Here is a 22,480-nt window from a genome sequence, read left to right on the forward strand (position 1 = left end):
AATGTTTGCTTTAGTGTTATCAATCGTTTTTTTTTCGTGTAGCAAACAAGGGTATGAGTTGCAGGTATTATGAATTTACTAACGTGCAACGTGTTACAAACAAGTTCTAGAGTTACTGTGAACGCAGTTAATATAGCCTGACAAACTGACTTATTTGTCTCACTTAACCCTTGTGCTATCCTAGGCACTTTAACGTTGGGAGTTGGGTCATCTAGACCCACTAGACAGTGCGCTGAACCTTTTTTTTTTCAATGATTTGTGATCTTCACTGGTGTCCATGGATAACATGAAATCTTTCCACCTTTATCCACCTTGTCCTGGTAGGGAGAACATGTCAATGTAAGGGTGGGGTCGTCTAAAATAGCACAAGGGTTAATGTGCTTTATAGCCCATTGTGCCTTATAAATATATGACAAATTTCAAAAACAGACCATTTGTTGATGGTGCGCCTTATTATCCGGTGCAAATACAAAAACTAATTAATTGCTCAATCTGCTACAAAGGCAGTAATAGTGAAGAAAAAAAGTGCAGGTCTTATAAAAACCCTAAAAGTCTTTTTTTATAATGATAATTTAAATTATCTTGTCTAACCCTATCGTTTACCATATTTCTTTATTATGGCCCTCACTTCGAGAGAGATCATACAATGTACTTTGATAAGTCAAGAGTTACATGACAAATCAATTTGTAAAGACTGAAACAAACACTTTATACAGTGCTCCTCTGTCTCCTTTTTACATCAGGGGTAAATCTAACCTTTTTTACCCTTCCATCTTGAATAAAGCCAAGCCGGTAAACACAGCCAATTGATTTTGGATGCCTATGTAAAACCCAAATCCCATGGCTGAAGTTGGTCCTTGAAAATTGGAGGGCTCATCCCACCACCTTTCCCCTTTTGACTCGGGCAGTAGTCCAGACCTGCTGCTGCCTCCCTTGGGTGCCCTCTCTCTTTCACAGGCTATACTATGTGGGCTCATACTATGCTGTGTGAGTGCCCATATGTATGCCGTCTGTGTATGTTTGGGCTGGGTTCCACCTGGCTGCTCCAGCCACCTGTTCAGGGCACGAGGGGAACACCTGGTTAATTAGCTCCTCATTATAGCCCAAGCAATGTAAAGTCAAGCACACACACTGCCATATTTATGTGCCAGGGACATCTTGGAGAGGCAGTAAACTCTATCAAAGTGATAGGTTGAGCCAATGGATCAACAGAAGCTACAAAATCTTGAGCAGATGGCTGTTATCAAGGTTTTAGGATTTTCAGAGATCTGTGCAAAGAAACTACACATAACTAACAGCATATTTCCATGCAATGAATTGTTTTGGTGTACTTTGCTGAAACGCATGAAAGAGCCACCTCTACTTTGCTTGCTCTGCATCTTGGTTCAAGTATCTTAAACTTCTGGCATTGACACCATGCCTCAGCACTGCTCTCCCTCTGCTGGTTTCTGTGGTTAGCCTCATGATGTGGACTTTAGAGAAAGCTGTCGGTAACCTTTTTGAACTCAGATTTCCCTTAGTTTTTCTCCGCATCACACTCTCTCGTCTTACTTCCATAAAAAAAGAACATCTCAAACATGTCTTACCCCAGACTGCAATTTATTTGATACGTGCAAAGATTTAAACTCTTGTTTTCAGACATTCAATATCTTTGACCAGGTTTTATGTTGCTTTAACTGATCTTTGCTCTACACCTTTCCAAACATTTCCCCAAAAGTAGCACAGTCGAGAATTTCTTGGTCTCATTTACAGCTTGGATCTAAAAATAAGGTAATTATTAATAAAATGAGTCAAATAAGTTTTGGTCCATACTCTTGATAATAGAAAAACTTGATTTAAGACTCAAAAAACTCAAATTGCTTGATTTAAGATCTAAATGCATTTTATCAAACAGTGTTCTGCTGGAACGTTTCAACAAGCCACTTTGCTGTTTTATATGTTTTTCTATGAGGCTTGCTATTTTTAGTTGATGGGCAATAAACAAAATACAAAAAAACCTTGTATACCATTTTAATTACAATTTTAAGGAGCTGAAATCCCAATCATTTTCTGAAGGCATTAATTCAATTTTGAGGATGTAGTTTTAAAGTTTACAAAGTGTTGACAAGTTGGACTGGCATTTGTCGTCATTCCATTTATTTATTTCTTTTTTAACTTGTCCTGTCCTACAGCTGAAGACCTCTTGTGTTGGACAGATTTTACTGTTACAATAGGGGTTTATGGATCTTCAGACAAACAGAGTGTATAATTGCATAACCCCCTTTTGTATTTAAGGCTAAGCTTTATTTATGATAATTATATTTGTATGCATTCCATGTTGGACCGGACAGAAGGAAAGAAGAGAGAAATAAATAGAGTGGGATGTTAGAGATGGGAGATAAGGGGTCAGAATGGGGGGAGATGGGGGGGGCAGTCCATATTACAAAATCAAAACATAAGAGTGTCAGTAAATTGCATGACTTAGTTCACATCAACAAATAGCCTGTACACACTATTTACAGGTTGGACACGGACAGCTACACAAAGTTGTTTTGTTGTCATTTTCGGAAAAAAAAGTAGATTTATGTTTAATAATAAATGCTAGTTTTAGATTTTATGAGCATTTATTTAGATGGTATTCTCATTTTGTTCTAAAATGAGTACCGTAATTTGTCCTTCTTACACTAATTTTAGGTAACCGTAATCTAAATAAACTACAATTAGGTCCACAAAAAATAAAAACCATTTGCTTAGAAATAGAAAAACTATACTTAATGCTGGGCTGTATATTTCAACTCGAAGTCATTTTGTCTGACAATTAGCTTTTTTGAATGCTTGCAGCAACTCCTTGTTTCTAGATTTTGATATGCTATTATAAGGTTTGTTGTTAGGTAAAATGTACTTTCTGCATGGACAGATAATTTGACTACTTTCATGATTTCCTTAGAGCTCTTCGCCTATTTTTAGCCTTCCTCTTTTTGCAGTGTATTTTTTTTGCTAGTTTCTTCATTCTATTCTCTTTTTTTCTTTTTGAATGCCACCAGGCGGACAGAGATCTTAGAAAAGGGTATGCTGGAGGTTTGCCAGTTTGAGGGGGTTTCTGGTGTCACTTTCTGGTGCTTTCCTAATTTTGTTCCCTCTCACTGGTGCATTTCACTTCCCCACATTTGAACAGTATTATCTGCAGTTCTTTCTTTGCATCATCTCTCTGTCCTTCTTGTTTGCCCCTTCCCTCCTCTACAGTGTTGCAATCCAACAGTGATTGGAAAAGACAGAGAATGTTGTGCAATCAAATTTGCATGGAGATTCAAACAGTGGTAAACCAACGCTGGTCTCTTTTACTTTTGGTAAAACAACAACAAAAAACATATTCTGGGAAAATGCCGTAAATGCCTTAGATGGTCTACAAATATAAAGTGACAGATGGAACAAACTGTGTAAATTTGTTACCTCAGCTAGCATTAACAGCAAAAATGATTAACAAATGCAGGGGAAGAGGAAGCGTAAGTGCTTCCACAGCTCACAGTTTATAGTCTCCAAACTATCTCCACATTGCAGTGCCCCACAATCATGTTGCTTTATATTTGGTTAAAAAATAAAAACTTTTTTAACGTCTTCTTACAAAAAGTAACTTCTTATTAGACCTGTAGACAGACTTAAAAGCAGTTCCTGGCCCATGATGAAAAATAATTAACAGTAAAAAAACAAAAAACTGACATTGCAAGAAAGTTGTCGATGTGATTGATTGAAAGAGAAAAAATTCCTTAATGTTTTAATGTTACATAAAGGAAATGCAACTCTTTATCTTTCTGCCAATGGACACAGTCTGTGTCTCAACCATGAAACAACATGACTTGAATTATAAAAGGCAATTTTCCCTCTTCAGTGCCACAACACAGGTTTGCTGGAACCACTCTAGTTGCTATCAGGAAACTACAGTCAACTTAGGGCACTAAAAACTGGACATCATCATTTGATCACAGACTATTGTTCGTCCACAAAGACTTACTTCTACAGACTATACAGAAACATCTCATCTAGCATGGCTTAACCCATTTGCTAAGAGAAAAGTCAATAGAAAGAAGAAGCAAACTCCATTGGATGGCCATCTTATTCTGCCCCATATTCTACAAACCTCCGACTAGTTCCAGCTGCTAGAACGGCAACAGTAACTCAAAGAATCACTGGTTACAACTGAGGTCTGCAGATGTCCATCTCTGAATGCACAACACAACCAACCTTGAGGCAGATGGGCTACAGGAGCAGAAGACCACACTGGGTGCCATTCCTGTCAGCTAAGAATAAGAAACTGAGGCTACAATTCACATAGGCTCACCAAAATAGTTTTATATGAATAAAAACCATATTTTATTTGCACACTCTGGGCCCCTTAGTACTAATTGGTTACAACATCATGGCCTACCTGAATATTGTTGCTGACCATGTCCATCCCTGTATGACCACAGTGTACCATCTTCTGATAGTTACTTCCACCAGGATAAGGCGCTATATCATGAAGCTGGAATCCTTTCATACTGGTTTCTTGAACATGACAATAAGTATATTGGACTGAAATGACCTCCACAGTCAGCAGATTTCAACCCAATAGAGCCCCTTTGGGATGTGGTGGAACGAGAGATTGGCATCATGGGTGTACAGCACATCTGGAGCAACTATGCAATGCCATCATGTATATATTGACCAAACTCTATGAGGAATGTTTCCAGTACTTTGTTGAATCTATGCCACAAAGAATGTATGCAGTTCTGAAGGCCAAAGGCGATCCGACCCGGTGCCAGCTAGGTGTACCCAATAAAGTGGCCAGTGAGTGTAAATGCATGTTTGTAACTTCATTTTCTGCTTTCATAGCCATATGCAGAGCATGCTATGAGATCATTTTTATAGTAACTAGTTGCACTGTTCAGCTAAGTTCAAGCACCTTTCTTCTAATCATTTGTCTATCAATTTAATTAAAGCTGTTCAGTAAGTTTTGTAAAATAATTAGCACATCATAATGCAAAGGTCGAAAATATTTTTAGATGTGATTGGTGTGATTATTTGGGTGAAGGATATTGAAAATGCTATTTCTCATTTTGGGTAAAAACCCATAATTTTAGAGAACAAGCAGCAATCTCACGGCTGCCACCCCCAATATAAGCAAACAACCACAAAGTACATGTTTTTATGCAGATGCAGCCAAAAACAGTGATTTGAACACAACAAGAAAAAGGCTGATATCAGCAAAACCAAGAGCGCACGTAACAAAAATTAGCAGACTGGAAATGTCCCGACAAGGAGTTAATTTTTGACAAGAGTCAGTTACACATGAACAGAGAGAAAGAGAGCGCCGGCGGTGATGTGCACCTTGGGAAGTGATTGCTACCATCTGTCAGAGACGGTAAATGTGGGTCTGGGAGAGCAGGGTGGGCACACTGCAGCTTCACCAGTTTGCTTTGACAGTGGAATTAAAACACCATCAAATCCCATGGGGCTCACAAATATGAATGGGGAAGCCTTTCCACGCAGAAAGAATTAAAAAAATGTGTGTGTGGCAGGCAAAGAGTAAACTATTAAACAATCCAGCATTTAAACCTCACAGATATAGTGTTGTAATTTGATACTTTGCTTTTCTAAATCTTTGTTGCACAATATTTGTTCTCAATTGCGGAATGAGAAGAGCACCAGACCCTTGAGGGTTGGCCAATTACTAAATGTTAAGCACTTATGAGGGGGAAAATAGACAAATAAGAAATGGAAAACCCCATGATTTAGCCCTAAAAATACAAACCTTTAAAAATGTTGAACACCGTATCTCTCTTGGTGATCCTGTGGCTCTTTAGTCCTGTGCTAACTTCCCCCAAGGAGTGATTTTCAAACAACATTCTGCGGCTGTGTAATTATGTGAAAGCACTAGAGGTTTCTTTTTCACAAATCACTTTCGTTGGCCCAGCCACCCCCTTCAGCACAAGCACGCACACATTAACAACTCCTGCTAATTTCAGAGTCGCTCTGTAAGTAATTGAGTGTTGGTTCTCCCTTATCCTCCTGAGACATCCATCTGAGGTGGAGGCCTTTTTAGACGTTTTCAGTTAAGGAGAGAACACATAACATACATGCAAGCCATAACATTTAAGTAGGTCTAACATTTAAAAGTCCATCCTTGCTTACCATCAATTTGTGTTCTGATGTCCCCCAGGGACAGATGAAAACAGTTTTATGTTGTGAACTGTATAGCTGTATCCTCCTGAGAAACTCTCAAGAGATTAGTTTTTTCAGGACCAAACATCACCATGTTGCAAGAACAGCAACACACAACCCCCCACCTTCAAGCACATCGATTGAGAAACTATTATATCTTGTGCTCTTTGTGTTGCATAAACTCTCCAACCTCACAAACTGCCTTCATTTTAAGTGTGGCATGTTTGACTGTGAGGTTATTCTTCAATTGCAAAGCCTAAAAAAAAAACGCCTTGATGAATTTGCCCTATGACTGGAACATGGGCCTGACCCCTGCTTGCCCTTCAGTTAGGGAGTGGTAATGGTGGACTGGAGGGGAGGGGGCGCTATTTTGAAATTCTAATCAGCACTGAATAACCATCTGTCCCTTGTCAGCGAGGGAATTGAAAAGAGCAAGAATGAAAAGAAGAGTTTGTACTTCTGTGGTATTTAGGCTTTTTAGTTCTGTCATGCAGATCTGAAAGGTTCATCTGTGCCATGGTCCTGGGCATATGCTCCCCCTGACACGCACGCACGCATACACGCACAAACACACACACACACACACACACACACACACACAGAGAACTGCTGGAACACAATGCTTTTCTGAGGAAACCCATCTGTCAAGGTCCCTCTAATTTCAGCTTCTAAGAAACAGAGGTTGAGCCCTATAACTCCCCTTAAAAGCTTGAATGTGCTTTTAACGGCAAAACCCGTCCACTTTGCTCATCAGATCCTCTAAAAAACTCCTATTTCATTGTTTCATCATTCTAACAGACATCATCCAGTACTTACATACAACTTTTTAAGATGAATTACCTCCTTTTGTCGGGCTTTCTGCATGCGATGACATGATCTGATGTAAAACAAGCTTCTGCGGTTGATACATGTTTGGTTAATAAAAATTCACGTCTTGAATCTTTTTGTAAAGCAGACCCCCATATCAATCAAGCAGGTACTACAAAAAATATTCCGCACCACACCCAAACACTGCAGCAAAATAGGAACACCCAGCTCCACCAGCCACAGTCCACCTGCATTCCTGGCCCGCCAGATGAAACGGCAATTCAGTTTTTACGTGACCTTTGTATTTAATGCTATGAATGCACACCAGTGTGCCAGGTGCAATACTGGAAACAGGCCTGGCTAGGTTATTCCATTAGGGTTGGATGTTGTCTGGCCTTGAGCTTCTGGAGTCCCACAGCAGAGCTTTGGACTTCCTGCAGTTTGAGTACAAATTAGGGAAAGGAAGGGCTGCTGAGCAGAGCAGCTTGATGATACAACCAAGTGGGTCTGAAATGACCACATAACTATAAATTATCATCTCCTTCAGATTGTCTACAAGAGGCCTCTTTAACTTATGCTAGGACTTTGGCACAGAGCTTCATGACTTCTCAGGTTCTTCAATTGCTAGACACGGTAGTGTATTTTTATTTTCTTTCCACATACCTGACAGAGCTTCATGTTTTTACACAGTGAGTGCCACCATAAAGGAAAATTACACAACAGTTGAAAAGCTCTCATCCTCCCAATTCTCTGTTTTGAGTGTGGTGTAGATAAATCACAAGCTTTTTGCGCACGCCTATCTCCATAAATGCTTTGTTACAAGACTTGCTTTAGCAAGGTAAGAAGGGATGAATAACTTGTATCTGGAGAGAGAAGAGCCAAACAGAAGTCTTGGTTTGAGGGTGAAGTGAAAATTATTGGGAAAAATCCCAAAACTATCAAATTATTCAGCTGAACAGAATAATTTTTTGTGCTCATAAAAAAGATTTAATAAATTTTGGGTGAGAAATATGCACAAAAGATTAACTGATCTGCAAATAGGGTGTAAAATACTGGTCATCCACTTATTTTCTGAATAATCAACCAAATTCAAAACAGCTGACATTTGTCACCACACTACAAAGGATCAGGATCTTTAGTGCTTTCCATTGAACCTAAGCCCTCTCAGGACCTTGTGAAGACTTGTGGTACCAAGGGAATCTTTGCCTGTTTATAACATGACCCTCTTTTCCATTCTAAGCCCCACGCCTCCCTTCAACAGTGGCATGCCTCAGGGCTCCCTCTTCAGCCCCATTTGCACACTTAGTCAGAAAGAAAAACAAGCAAATGAAGAGCAAAAGCACTGGTGACTTTTTTTAAGGGTATATTATTTCTTTTTAAAGTGTTTCAAGACTCCCCTGCCATTTTAAGAATGTAATGGAAGCAGTTATAAAGGAAATGGTTCTAAAAAAGCTTTGAAACATGAAATTCCAGGACAATGGGGAATAACCTTTTTGGCATCTATGGATGGCTTGTAAGAAGTAAAGGAAATTCAGCACACTGTATCAAACTTGGTATTAGGTCATTGGAGTTGGCCGGTGACATATCAATCCCTCAGAGAAGAGGTCTACGGGAAAGGGGTGTAACACCAGAAATGGTTACAAGGCGTTTAAAAAAGGGTGTGTGCAGAAGTATAAGCAAAAACACAGGGGGATTGACAGGATATTGTTAAAGGTGTGTGTGTGTGTTCTTGCATGTGACTGTAAGTTACATAAATCAAGAAGACGCGTGAGAAGCCAAAGGGAGTTTGGCATGGGAGATTTCCAAGTAATAAAGAAAAGGATGGATGGGTTGGCTGTTCCAAAGGTAAAGTGAGTTTTGTTTCCTTTTGTTTCTGTCGCTATGGACCCTTTAAACAAACCTGCCACTGTTGAGTCCATGTTGGAAAATTACACTATTTTTTAGTGTTTACACTTTGTGTCCTTTTCTTTTATTTAATTTCATTGCCATTTATTTTATAACAAGGACATTTTCTAATAGGCTTTTTTCTGCACAAATTCAATTTCATGAAAAGAAAAAAGGCTTTGATTTTAATCAGACCAATTTCTGCAAATACAAACTTTGGCTTTCTCAAATTCTTCGAATGCCCAAAACATTAATTTATTGACTTACACGGAAAGCCTTTCATCTGTTGAGATTTCGCTTTATTTCAAAACAAAAATGATCAATTTTACTAAATCGACCCAAAAACAGCTGTAGTTTTCTTGGCAAGCTTTCAGAACAAATCTGGATGACATTTAGTGAACATAGTTTGAGGTAAAGCAAACATTGCCAAGTAATTATCTTGGATTACTTAGCTGCAGGAGTGTGCTAACGGGTCGAGATGTTTTCATAATCTACAATCTGTAAATCTGTAGAAAGCAGTTATGGTTAGAAGTAAATGCAATGCGCCAATCAAAGATTATGTCAACACACAGAGGGAGCGCTTAGGCAGCAACATAATAATCTGTGGCATCACTGGTAAACTCTTATCCAGCCGGGTTAGGCTCCAGCACTTTGAATATTATAATATAGCAGTTTCATTCAATGATGGACCGATGGTAGATGTGTGTAGTCACACACTGGTGATTTAATTTCTCTTGGATTGGATGCAGACTGAATTGTAAAGTCCATTCTGATGATATAATCAGGAACCCCTTTAGTTTGGATTCTAGCCCAATGCTGTCTATGGACATAAACAAAAACTGTCTTAAATTCTAAAAGACTTGAAAAACAAACAGATATTTGTTTTTATGTTACATGTACTCTGCATTCTTAAATGTACACAAGGGCGTGCCACAGGGTTCTGTATTGGGACCCCTCCTATTTGTCATGTATATTAATGACATAGGTCAAAATGTGTCCGATGCAAACATGTATTTTTATGCCGATGACACAATTATTTATTGCCTTGACCCATGATTCTGTGTATCATGCTGCTTTGAGAACTAAGCCCTCGACTCATCATTTTAAACTGTACTCTCAAGTGGGATGGTCTTCTCTATCCACCAGGAGGTTCACACACTGGTGCATTTTTATTTACAAATCTCTTATTGGACTTTTACCTTCCTACTTTATGCAGGTTGATCAAGATGAGGACTGTTGAATCATATGAACTGCATTCCAATGACCATCTGTTGCTCGCTGTTCCATTTGCCCATACAGACCTGGGGAAAAAGGCTTTTGTCTTTTCTGACCCCTTCACATGGAACACTCTACAACAAAGCTGGAAATTAAAAGAACTCACTCCTCTGAATATTTTTAAATCTAGGCTGAGATTGGAGGAGAAAGTCACTTTTAACTGTACCTGTTTTACATAAGCTCTCATTTTTTTATTTTACATTTTAAATGTTCACATTTTCATTGTAAATGGGATTTATTGTTTCCCCCCAGCCAGGACTCCCTTGAAAAATAAATTCTTAATATCAATAGGACATTTCCTGGGTAAATAAAGGTTAAACAAAAAATAAATAAACTAATAAATTTTGCCTCTAGTCTTTTTCCCTGTGGCACTTTCTACTTATTTGCATCATTTCTAGAGTCCCAAGCTGGTCATCTTTTGATCTATTTTAAAAGTGTTTCCATTTGTTTAATTATGATTATGCTGTTTTAACCCAAAAAATATTTTTAAAAACTTGTGCTGTTTTGAAGCACGTAGTTTATGCAGGAGTTCATCAGAATTTACCTGAGTTGTGGGTGGGACTGTTGCGCTGTCATTAATCTGTTTACAGCATAATCTTGTCTCCTCTTGATTCAGAACTATTTGCATAAAGAAATACTTAGAACCACAATTTTAAGCATAATTTTCTTTATATGTCCTCTATTATTAGACAAATGTCACAGGATCATGTCAAAAACACAAAAAAACATGTACTTTTTAAAGCAGTTAAACTTTAAATGAACAAAACAGAAGCTCCACATGGATTTCCGTAAACTGGTGCAACTAAAACACAGAGCTAAGAAATGTGATATTTTCAGTAGCTTTAGTGTATTTCACTTTGTATGACACAGTTAGTCTCCTATTTCATGCAAGAGAGAATATGGCTTGAACGCAGACTTCCAACTAAATCACTGTCTTAAGCAAATATTTTGAGGAATTCTATTCAGTTTCTGTTTGTCCGATTGAAAGCACTTAGAATAGCAAATGCTTGAAAGTGTATCAAAATGTAAGAAAAGGAAGAACACTTACGCAGACACTCGTTAGCCTCTCGAGCGTTGGCCCTCTGCCATGGCCGGTCATAGTGAAATGGCTTGCAGCGGTCACATTCAGGCCCCTCTGTGTTGTGTTTACAGTCACAAACCAGTTTGCCTTCTTTGTCTTTCAAACAGCGGGAAGCATGACCGTTGCATTTACACCTCCCGCCCACCTGGAAGTCTCCTACTGCATAGAAATATGTTGACAGGGTGGACGTTACTGCCACGGGGTCATCGTCCCTTCCACCGTTGTTGCTTCCAGCTCCCAACACAAACTCCCGGGAAAGCTGGGGCCGACCAAAGACCACACGGATGTCAGTGACAGTGACCCAGTCCTGGAGGACTGGGCTGTTGTCAAAGTCTTTACTTGAAGGTCGTCCATCCAGAGTACTGAAAGCAATAAGTCCTCCAGAGAGTGGGTACAGGTCAGTGTGGCCATCTGTGCAAAGCGCCTCCTGCTCGTTCTGTTTAGTAATAGTTGCTTTGTTTGGTTTATTGTACATACGCCTGCACTGAGAGGAGTAAAACTGGTAGGGCATCCAGGTTTTTCCATAATCCATGCTCTTGTATATGGCCAAGGATTCGGGTCTTGGAGAGCAAAACTGCAAGCTGACATATGTGATCTCAAACTTTTTACCCAGCGAGAGAGTGAGAGTCACGTTGTGAGGAGAGGTGTTCAGATTCTCAGACTGCCAGCAGGTGAGGTTGTGGGCTGAATTGAGGTCAGTGAGGTAGGACGCAGGGTGGGCACGGCGGGGGTCAGCTGCATCACAGATTTGGCATGTGCGCACAGAAGGCCGTTCATCACCGCGCTCCACTACGCTGCAGGATCTGGATGGCGGCCTGCCACAGACACTGGACACCATCACCTCCTTGCCAAAGGCAGCATTGATGAACTCAGGGATGCAGCGACGAGCTGTGCCCGTTTCGTCATAGCAGGGGTCTAGAGGAGTCTGCTGTCCTGCAAATGGACTGGTGGGGCTGTGGGGGGAGACTGACTTTACTAGGAGAAACAGGCCCAGCAGGCACCTCCAAGGTACCCTCATTCTGCTCAAAGGGCCTGTGTCTAACTGTTTCCTCACTTTTGCAAGTATAAATGCTGTAGCTGGGGGATTCTCTGTGCACAGCCTGAATGTGTAACTCTGGGGAAATGTGTGTAAGATTTCTGCCAGTATATTGTATAATTCTGAATAAATGGAAGGAGAGTGTCTGAGCTCAGTGACCCTTCACTCCAGGCTGGCCACAGTCTTTCCTGAAAGACAGAAAAAGAAACAGAAAACTCTATGTCATAGAAATATTTTACCATAATAGGAGACACAATGGAAAGTGATCACAATCCGCTACATATGTTGGAAATATGTCCTTAAAATCAAAAAAGGAGTTCTTTCCTTATAAAGTAATTCATAAAAGGTTTTTTTCCAGTCTGCATTAACCTAAAAGCCCAAGTAAAACTAAATGCCCAAGAGAAAGGTTGAGCACTTGGAAGGAAAATATTTGGTGGTTTTTAATTGTTGTGCTTTGATTTCAAGTTATTTTTTAGGTCATAACTAGGGCTGTGTATCTGCAAGAGCCCGGTGATACAATGTGTATCACGAAATGTGTTACAATACGATAGTTCTCAACATGTCCCAAGACTGTAACAGACAATTTACAACCATTTTTAAAAGAGAATAATTTTGAAAAACTGAATACTAATAAACATTTCATATGTAAAAACCACTGAGCCCCTCTTATAACATTCTCATTCTCGGCCATGTTTAGTGTCCACACAACCATGAGATTAATGAGGGGACATCTACCACAAGATGGAGCTGGCAAACTGCTGAAAGAGACTCAATGTGGTGTGCTGCTAACGAGTGGTCCAGAGTTTAACTGGAACACAAAAGTAAAACACTAAAACAATAAAAACTCCCAAAAAGTTGTTGTGGTCGCATTTGAAATCGATACCAGCATTGGAAAATAAAATATCGTGATATTTCACTTATTTGACTTTTTCCCCGATTTTGCCTTGTGGCTAAACTTAAAAGTGCTGCTATCTAAATTGCAGACTCAGATGCTACCTATACTGGAGGTTACGTGTCCCACCGAATAAGACTGATACAAAGAGACTCAGAGCAAAGAAAGCACTAAAAGCATTGCACATCATTCAAGGTTTGCTGGACCCTTTTCATACTCAGGTATTGCATTAGAGTCAAACTCTGTTTCACTTCAAAGTCAAGTCCTCAACACGATGTGCATTCAACTTAAAAAAAATCAACTTCTAACAAGCACTTTCTCCTAAACTGCAGCATTTCTTTGCATTTTTAATGGAACATTAAACTGCCTCACTTCAGCCACGAGGAGACCAGGCCAAGAACTTTTAGGCACAACAGCCAACAACTTTAAAAGAAGGATATGGGCTAATAAATGTAAAATTTCCACTTCCACAGGCATTTGGCAAATTTTGCTCAACTGACTGAACAGTATGGAGATTTTTGGATTAAGTGATGAGACGTTAATGTCTGACATCCAAGAGATGGCAGGCGGAGCCTAAAGTTTAAGAAAAAAACATAAAACTCTAAAGAAATCCTTAGACTTACATCTTAAAAACAACTTATAGCCTCAGGATTTTGAGCAATTGTTTTGCAGTTCATCTTTGCTCACTTTATTTCAAACTAAGTTCAGTCGACAAAATCTCGGTATGGATCCAGTCAAAGAATTAGCAGTTTATTAATAACTCATATAACACATTTAAAAAAATGTTTTACTTGCCAAAAAAGATGTTCACCAAACATAAAGAAAAGAAGAAAATATATTTACAGTATATTATTTACTGCTGCTTTTGATAAAGGTTGCCAAACATTTATGAGTCTTAGGACAAAGAGGTCAAAGTGGGCACACAGATGGCAGTTGATTAGGCAAAGCTCTCTATCAAAAGGTTGTGTATGGTAAAGCTGGCAGGCTCAGCGCCCACTGTGAAGGTCATGGGGAGAGGGCTCATAGAATTAGGAACTCATTAACTTCTGAACCCTGCTCCCCAGAAACAAAGGATTCAGATGAACACTGGAAGGAGATGGTAGGTGTGTAGGCTTGGATGAGGAGGATGTAGCACAGGTAAAAAAAGAAAAAAAATCGACTAAATGAAGAGATGATGTGAAGGAGGAGGACAAGAAGGTCCCACAGTAAAAAAAAGAAAACTGTAGAGACCACGACAATTTTTTTTCCCGACTTCTGGGACCACAAGAAGCAGTGGTCACCAAGGATCTGTCTGAGACCTTGATGGAAAATACGATGATCTACTCCTGAAAACTAAAACAAACCAAGCAACATCTCTTTTCTCCACCCTTTTTTTAAATAATCGCAACGATTCAGTGTTACATTTTACCTCGGGTTTACAGAGGGAAAATCCAGACCGTCCTGGAGAGGAGTGAGGAGGGTCTGGCTTGCCTGACGTGCTACATCGACAACGAGCACTTATTTATGGGAAAAACCATCCAGCCAGGTATGTCTGCTTCCTCCAGCAAGTGGACCCATCCAGAGGAATCCCTGGAAGCTTCTCCACTGAAGACACAGTTTGAGTCCACCACGTGGGATTTGCTTCTTAGGATCAATACTAAGTTATCCAGCTTCAACAGCAGTCTTTCCCTCCTGGAGATCCTTCATTGGGAATTCCAAGATGTTAAGGATTCTCTGGATTTCTCCCAGCAACAAGTGGAAACTTTGACAGCAGAGAAGTAAGCGCTAAGAGATTCTGTAAAATCCCTTGTTGATGGAATTAGCCAACTCTCTGATAAAAACAAGAAGATCAAAAACACCATTCTGGATCTTCAGTCGAGGTCAATGTGTGAAAACCTGCTGGTCATGGGAGTACAAGAAACGGCAGAAGAAAGTGCAGGGGAAAAATTAAAAGCTTCATCCAGATCCAGCTTAAGCATCCAGAGGAGAAAGTTAAGTCCATCAACTTTCACCGTGTGCACCGCATGGGAGCACAAGACCAGGGAGTAAGAGGGCAAGACCCATCGTGGCTAAGTTCGTGTTCCATAAGAAGAAAGTAGTGGTGAGGCGTTGTGGAAGGGAGCTCCGGGGGACCGACTTCAGGGTGGATGATCAGTTCCCCAGAGAAATCTTGGAGCGTCAATCCCTTTACTCATCCAAATAGATCATTCTGAGCATGGCATTAGTAAATTTCTCAACAGCATTGATTTGCCTAGACAAACGGAAGAACAAATTACACAATTCTGTGATAACCTAGATATTTCTAATTTGCCTTTTTTCACAAGTGCTTCAGAAGTTTCTCCCTCCCCTCTGCAGGATGGGGAGGGCAATGGGCACGAATACAGGAAGAGGGGTTGAGGAAGGTGAGGGAGGGTTGTAGAAGGATAGTGTAGTATGTGGAGGGGTAGGGGTGGAGCTGTGGTTGCGTCGTGATCTTTGCGCTGCCCGCATCGAGCGCCTAGGCCTTCTCTGGCCTGAGGTGACTACGGCTGGGTGGTCTGCATCTCCTGGGTCCTCTGGGTCCTGGCCCCAATGGCTATCGTCCGGTACCGCTGAGCGCGCATGCCCTGTAGCTTTGGGGCCTGACGCCTGGGTTACCCGTGCTCCATGGTGCTCCTCTGCACCTGGCCGGGTGGGTGGGTGGTCTCCCTCGCTCGGGGCTGCGTGGGTCCTTGCACCAGGGGTGCTCCAGAGTCCGGGGTCTCCCACGCCCTCTCTCCTGGTCTGGCCAGTCAGGCTGTGGAGGATCTGGTCCACCTTATGAACACATGGTACACTTTGGCACCGTGCTTGCATCTCCACCCCCACTGCATGTGCAGACCGTCGCACTGCTCCCCGTCTGCATCATCCCTCGCTCCCAACCCACAGTGTATTGATGGACGCAACAGATATCTTCCGCTTATCTTAGTGTCAGAATTTCACTCTTGGATGTAAGATTTGGGTTTCCAGGATATCTAGTATAAACGTTGTAAAGCTTAAAATACTAACCTACTCAAATTAACAGTTTAGCACTCATATCCTCTTACCTTCTCTTTTTTCCTTTAACTCCCCCCCCCCTTTCTTTTCTTCACACTTTTCCCCTCTCTCTTCCCTCTGTAAAAAAATATTTTATATATATAAATATATATCCAAAAGTTTGGACACATCTTCTCATTCAAAGAGTTTTCTTTATCTTCATGACTATGGAAACTGCAGAGTCACACTGAAGGCATCAAAACTATGAATTAACACATGTGGAATTATATACATGACAAAAAAAAGTGTGAAACAACTGAAAATAAGTCATATTCTATGTTCTTCAAAGTAGCCACCTTTTGATTTGATTGCTGCTTTGCACACTCTTGGCATTCTCTTGATGAGCTTCAAGAGGTAGTCACCTGAAATGTTTTTCACTACAAAGAAACTGGCTCACATGCTAAATGGTAAATGGCGTATACTTATATAGCGCTTTCTACCTTCTTACGAAGGCCCAAAGCGCTTTACAGTCACAGTCCCATTCACCCATGCACACACACATTCACACACACATTCACACACATGCTGCCCGCCCCAGGAAAGGAAGACCAAGAGTCACCTCTGCTGCGGAGGATAAGTTCATCAGAGTCACCAGCCTCAGAAATGGCAGGTTAACAGCAGCTCAGAGTAGAGAGCAGGTCAATGGCACACAGAGTTCTAGCAGCAGACACATCTCTACAACAACTGTTCAAAGAAGACTGTGTGAATCAGGCCTTCATGGTAGAATATCTGCTAGGAAACCACTGCTAAAGAAAGGCAACAAGCAAAAGAGACTTGTTTGGCCTAAAGAACACAATAAATGGACATGAGACCAGTGGAAATCTGATGACTCCAAATTTGAGATTTTTGGTTCCAACCACCGTGACTTTGTGTGACGCATAAAAGGTGAACGGATGGACTCTACATGCCTGGTTCCCACCGTGAAGCATGGAGGAGGAGGTGTGATGGTGTGGGGGTGCTCTGCTGGTGACACTGTTGGGGATTTATTCCAAATTGAAGGCATACTGAACCAGCATGGCTACCACAGCATCTTGCAGCGGCATGCTATTCCATCCGGTTTGCGTTTAGTTGGACCATCATTTATTTTTCAACAGGACAATGACCCCAAATACACCTCAAGGCTGTGTAAGGGCTATTTGACCAAGAAGGAGAGTTATGGGATGTTGTCCCAGATGACCTGACCTACACAGTCACCGGACCTGAACCCAATCAAGATGGTTTGGGGTGAGCTGGACCGCAGAGTGAAGGCAAAAGGGCCAACAATAGCTAAGCATCTCCGGGAACTCCTTCAAGACTGTTGGCAGACCATTTCAGGTGACTACCTCTTGAAGCTCATCAAGAAAATGCCAAGAGTGTGCAAAGCAGTAATCAAATCAAAAGGTGGCTACTATGGAGAACCTAGAATATGACATATTGTCAATTGTTTCATATTTTTTGTCATGTACATGTGTTAATTCACACTGAAGGCATCGAAACTATGAATTAACACATGTAATTATTAGTAATTAGTTTTCTTTATTTTCATAATCATGAAAATAAAGAAAACTCTTTGAATGAGAAGGTGTGTCCAAACGTTTGGTCTGTACTGTGTATATATATGTACACACACACACACACACACACACATACGTTGTATATATGAAAAACATAAAATATAATAAATGAATAAAAACAAAGACAAAGGAATGGAATTTATACAAATATACACCTTGACTATCCAACACAAAAGACCTTCAGCTCTCATCTGTCTGCTCCATTGTTTTACAGGACAAGTAAAAAAAAACCAAAAAGAAACCAAAGCAGAAATGTCTTTAGGGTGTAGGGACAGAGACAAATAGCAGAGGGAAAGGGAAAAAGGGAAAGTGACATAGATGGAATGAAGAAGACAAGCAATTAATGAGGGGTGATGGAGGGAGAAACACACTGGAGACATTGAGGTGGAGGACTGCGTTGGTTGTTAGGATGACTAAATATGGTGTGGCCCATGTGCCTCTTGGCTTGTTGGAATACTCTTCAGGGTCTGGTGCTTTCAGGCGCAACAAGCAGATGAGCGTGTTGGTTCAACAGAGAAAGAACAGGGACACGTCTGTTTAATAGCACACAGGATCCCCCCCGTGAAAGCGATGCAACATGGAAGATTACCATCTAATCTAAAAACACAGAAATTGTACTTCTTAAGGGAATGAAATCTGTGAAAATGCAGCTACAGGGTCCTACAAGTGCTACAAATCTGTTGCGGAATAACAACATCAGTGTTCCTGGTTAGCTTAAGCAGCGACACGTTCCCATTAATGAGGGCATAAATTATCTTTTCAATAATGTGATTCAATTAGCAACAGATGCTTGTCTTTCAGAGGAAGACAATGAACATCAAACAGGAATGCTGGCCTGCATTTGTCGTCCCAGAGGACAATAAAGCATTTTTCTGACATTTTAGGAAGCACTCTTCTCTCCATCAAATATGTGTTCTGCCTATTAAAATTATTTGGGTAATTCCTTCAGATAAAGATTCTCTGATTTGGCTGATTTATTGACATGGCATCAATACTTGTAGAACACCTGCTGGCTGGGTTTGTTTTTAGAAAAGCATTGACCCCTGCCCTCCCACCACACTTATGCTTCATCACACACTGCTAATGATGTCTCCAAACACTGCCAGTGCCATCTGCTTATCCTGCAAATCACCATGCAGGAGGAGGTTTAGCTAGGACACTACTAGATTATTTTTTTTGTAAGTGATGAAAATGAAATATGTGGGGGTGGAAAAACAGAACCTGTGCTTTTCCAGTCCACTTAGGCCAGTGTTAAGAATCCGCAAAGAAAAACAAATGATGGGAGCAGGGGAAAGGAAGAGATGAAAAATTAAGGGGGATGATGGACATGGGGAGAAACAGGAAGGCAGGGTGAGAGGCGGGAAGATAACAGGGTGGTCTGCTGGTTTTAGCAGACACATTCCAGGGAACGTTTTTTCAGCTTCTCCCTGTCACCAGGAGATCATCCCATGTTGAGCTGTCTCTCTTTCAAGTCTGTCAGAGTTCACAGATTAGGAAAACAGAAGTTGCTGAGAGGCTTTATTTGGCTAAAGTAAAGAGGAGGGAGCCAGGTAAGGTGAGGATAGCAAAAGGGACAGCTGAGCCACTTTGTACTCCAAGTGGGAACTCTTTATGCTGGAGGAGAGCTAGGCAGACTCTGGGGACTGGGGAGATCTTCTGGTTTACTGGTCTCAGATGACAGCAAGCTGGGGACCATCCTGCCCCTGCAGTCCTCCAGTCTGCTGCACTCCATTCCCTGAGGGGTTTATTATTGGCTGCCCAGGGATGAGTGGAGTTCTAAGCAGGCTGTCAGGAGGGGAATCTCTTTGAAAACAAAAAATTTCAACAGGGAAAGCTTCAAATGATAATGGAGAAAGGCAAAGACACCTGCTGTGCTGTTTGTTTCCCCTTTTAGTACACAAGTTATATACTGGATTCTATATCAGCTCTAAACTTCACGAGCAGTACTGAATCTTCTCAAAAACACACACGAACACTCGCATTTAATAAGAAAATAAGCCTGACCGGGTGAGTTAGCGTGACGGACAGGTCTCGGGTGGCCAAGGTCAAATATGACTGGTCCCTCTGAACGAAGCTGTCTCTGCAGGAGCAATCAGAATTATGCCGTTTGTGTGGAAGTGGGAGAGAATGATACTCCAAGACCCTCGATGGCATTCATTAACACAGAGGAGGAGGGGAGGAGGAGCAGGGGAGTCTGGAGGGCAGGAGGGGGTCAACTCTCACAGCTGAGGGTGTCATTAGCTGGGAGATCACTGACAAATTTTTTTAAAGCCTTCCAAGAGGTTAAGCCAGTGTGTGGGTCTGTGAGCGCCATGAAGATTTAATAGGATAAATTGCAACCGCCATTCCCCTTCACTATTATTTCTTTTTTTTTATGATTACAAATGAGTTCAATTGTTGCTTTAATACATTTGAGTTGGAAATCAGCCTGTAAGGCCTTGGATAAAAAAATTTAAAAAAAAAAAAATCAGGATCTACTATATTCTCTAACTTGTATTCAAAAGACATGAGAGAAAAAAGCACCAAACACCCAGCAGAGGAATGCAGCAGCAGCTTCTGTGGCCAAGCCCACACAGCTGGCCCAAACTCTGATGGTTAAGTGTTTGAATCAACAGAACCTGATACAGAACTGAACAGAGGGAGAGAAGAAGTCAGACGAAGAAAGGTGGAATATAAGGTCAGGCAAGTTCTCACAGACTTCAACAGGAAGCCGTGTTAAGCTGCTGATGTTCATTTTTACTATGCAAAGGTAAAAAGAAGAAAAATGCTGATACGGAAGGTTTTGGTATGTTTTTCTATCAGTGCAGGGTTCGGTGTCTTTGGTGAGAAAACTTGAAGCTAGGAAGGTAAAAAGGATAAGACCAAGCAGATTTTTTATGCATTAGTGACTCATTAAACTCAGGTTAAGCAAGGTTCACATGCATATCCAGCAACAATAAACAAAGTACCCTTTATTAATTTTTAATACCTGTATATTGTGTTCAAATATTTAGTTAGATATATATTAAAAGTCTTAAAAAGTAACTGATAAATTGCATGTATAAATGTCCTATTCTCTGATGACGTAAGGAGAATTTTTTTTTTTAATAAACTCCAAAAAAAGAAAAACTTTCCAAAGTTTCAGCATGATTTTTTTACAAAATGAAAAATGAGGCCTTATGTCATAATATAACTGACAGGAAGTTGCATTTGGAAGTAAGCAGTCTAAGAATTTATAGTAACTCGTGTCATGATTTGATGCTTTTTTTTTTTTAAATGCACTACATGTGCTGTCAAGATGCGAAAAGAAAGACACCCACCCACCATCGAGCAGCTTGTTTGCATACACAATAAACACAGACAATAGATAGTGAGAGGCTACACTTCCTCTATTGTTCTATTTTCAGTACACGATGATGGAGTAAGGGTTCCCTGACTGAACATTTCCCATGGACGTCAGCACAACCAGACTGCAGCTCAAGGGTCAGGTGAGTTGTTCTTGTACACAAGAGGAAGTATCTGGTTCACAGGGATTCAAGAAAAAGGAGCTGAAGTAAGTCTCCTTAAAAGTCCTTTTGAAGGTTGGCTGCGGTAGGCAGGGCAGTGGTTTCTCTAAAAGCCCCCTTACCATGAAAACAGTCCTGTTTTTTCCATTGCACAAGAACAAGCTCTACCCCACAGCAGAGAGCACAAGTGGCTTTGAACTCAGATGGGGAGAAAACCACTAATTATTTTATTAATTGCCAGCAAGGTTATGTACATTGCCCTTAAACACACAAAGTTCTTTAAAGGTTAAAACTGTAAAGAATGTTGAGACTCGGGCAAGTTCTTCTTCTATTCCCATTGAGCAATTTTACAGCACAACAGCAGAAATTTACCCAAAGGTTAAAGGTCAGAGTCCAAGGATCTCAGAGTCTGTCTTTTGGCTTGGGTCTCGATAACCCATTTATTTAATAGCAGAGGGCTTGCCCCCCTTCAACAGGAGTTGTCTTTGTTCTGGTTCTTGGATTGTGACAAAGATGTGCAGACCTGAGCATGCTTTCAGCATAAACTGAGGTCATGCATTAAGTTCACTGCACAAAGACAACAGCAAAAACAGAAACTGGTCCATGCAAACTACTAGACCAATGTCATTTTCATCAATACACAGAATTGGGCTTATTTAGAGACACACTTGGACCTCACACACTGCATCTGGGCAAAACCTGTGGCTAACTAAACTAGGCCTGGCAGGGTGCAGGAAGCTCCAAGACAAACCATGAGAGTCTGCCCCAGGGCCTCTTCAGACAAAGAGACAACTTGAGTTCATGGGAATTTTTATGTGGTGAGGATTCAAATAAAATAAAAGACAAATTATTTTTTTCCAAACTTTCATAATTTGCATTAGGATTTAAAGGAACTCATGTCAATGACAGGAATATGATCTCTGGATGCTGGTTTCTCTGAAATGATTTGAGTTCATCTAACTTTCACTCAATTTTTTTTTTGTAAATGCATTTTAAAAGATGAAAGCGATGATACATTTATAAATTGGATGAACATTTTGCTTGCTGATCTTGCACAAATGGGAAAAGATAGGCAGAAATATTGTTTAAGAATGATCAATTTTTGTTCTACTAATAGAGCACTTACATCTTTGATCAGCTTTGACTCAATCTGCTACATGTAAAACCATAAAGTGAACATATGTGCACACATGTGCACTTAGTTTAGCAGTATGATATAGTTTAAGCAGACATGGTTATCCATAGAATAAAAGGTGT

The 22,480-nt window shown here is 40.6% G+C and overlaps 1 protein-coding gene across 3 annotated transcripts in view; it reads right to left on the reverse strand.

Moving 5' to 3' along the window:
• ntn2 (netrin 2) overlaps nucleotides 1–22,480 on the reverse strand; it is a 46,242-nt gene that overhangs the window by 20,852 nt on the left and 2,910 nt on the right. For all 3 annotated transcript variants that reach the window (XM_011488108.4, XM_004080338.5, XM_023949133.2), the window contains exon 2: nucleotides 11,192–12,448. In XM_011488108.4, coding sequence (XP_011486410.1) covers nucleotides 11,192–12,242 — 1,051 coding nt within the window. In that variant the 5' untranslated portion in view covers nucleotides 12,243–12,448. The remainder of the gene's footprint in view (nucleotides 1–11,191; nucleotides 12,449–22,480) is intronic.

This window comes from Oryzias latipes, chromosome 19 (assembly GCF_053564925.1).
Source record: "Oryzias latipes strain Hd-rR chromosome 19, Olatipes_Hd-rR_3.1".
Taxonomy (NCBI): domain Eukaryota; kingdom Metazoa; phylum Chordata; class Actinopteri; order Beloniformes; family Adrianichthyidae; genus Oryzias; species Oryzias latipes.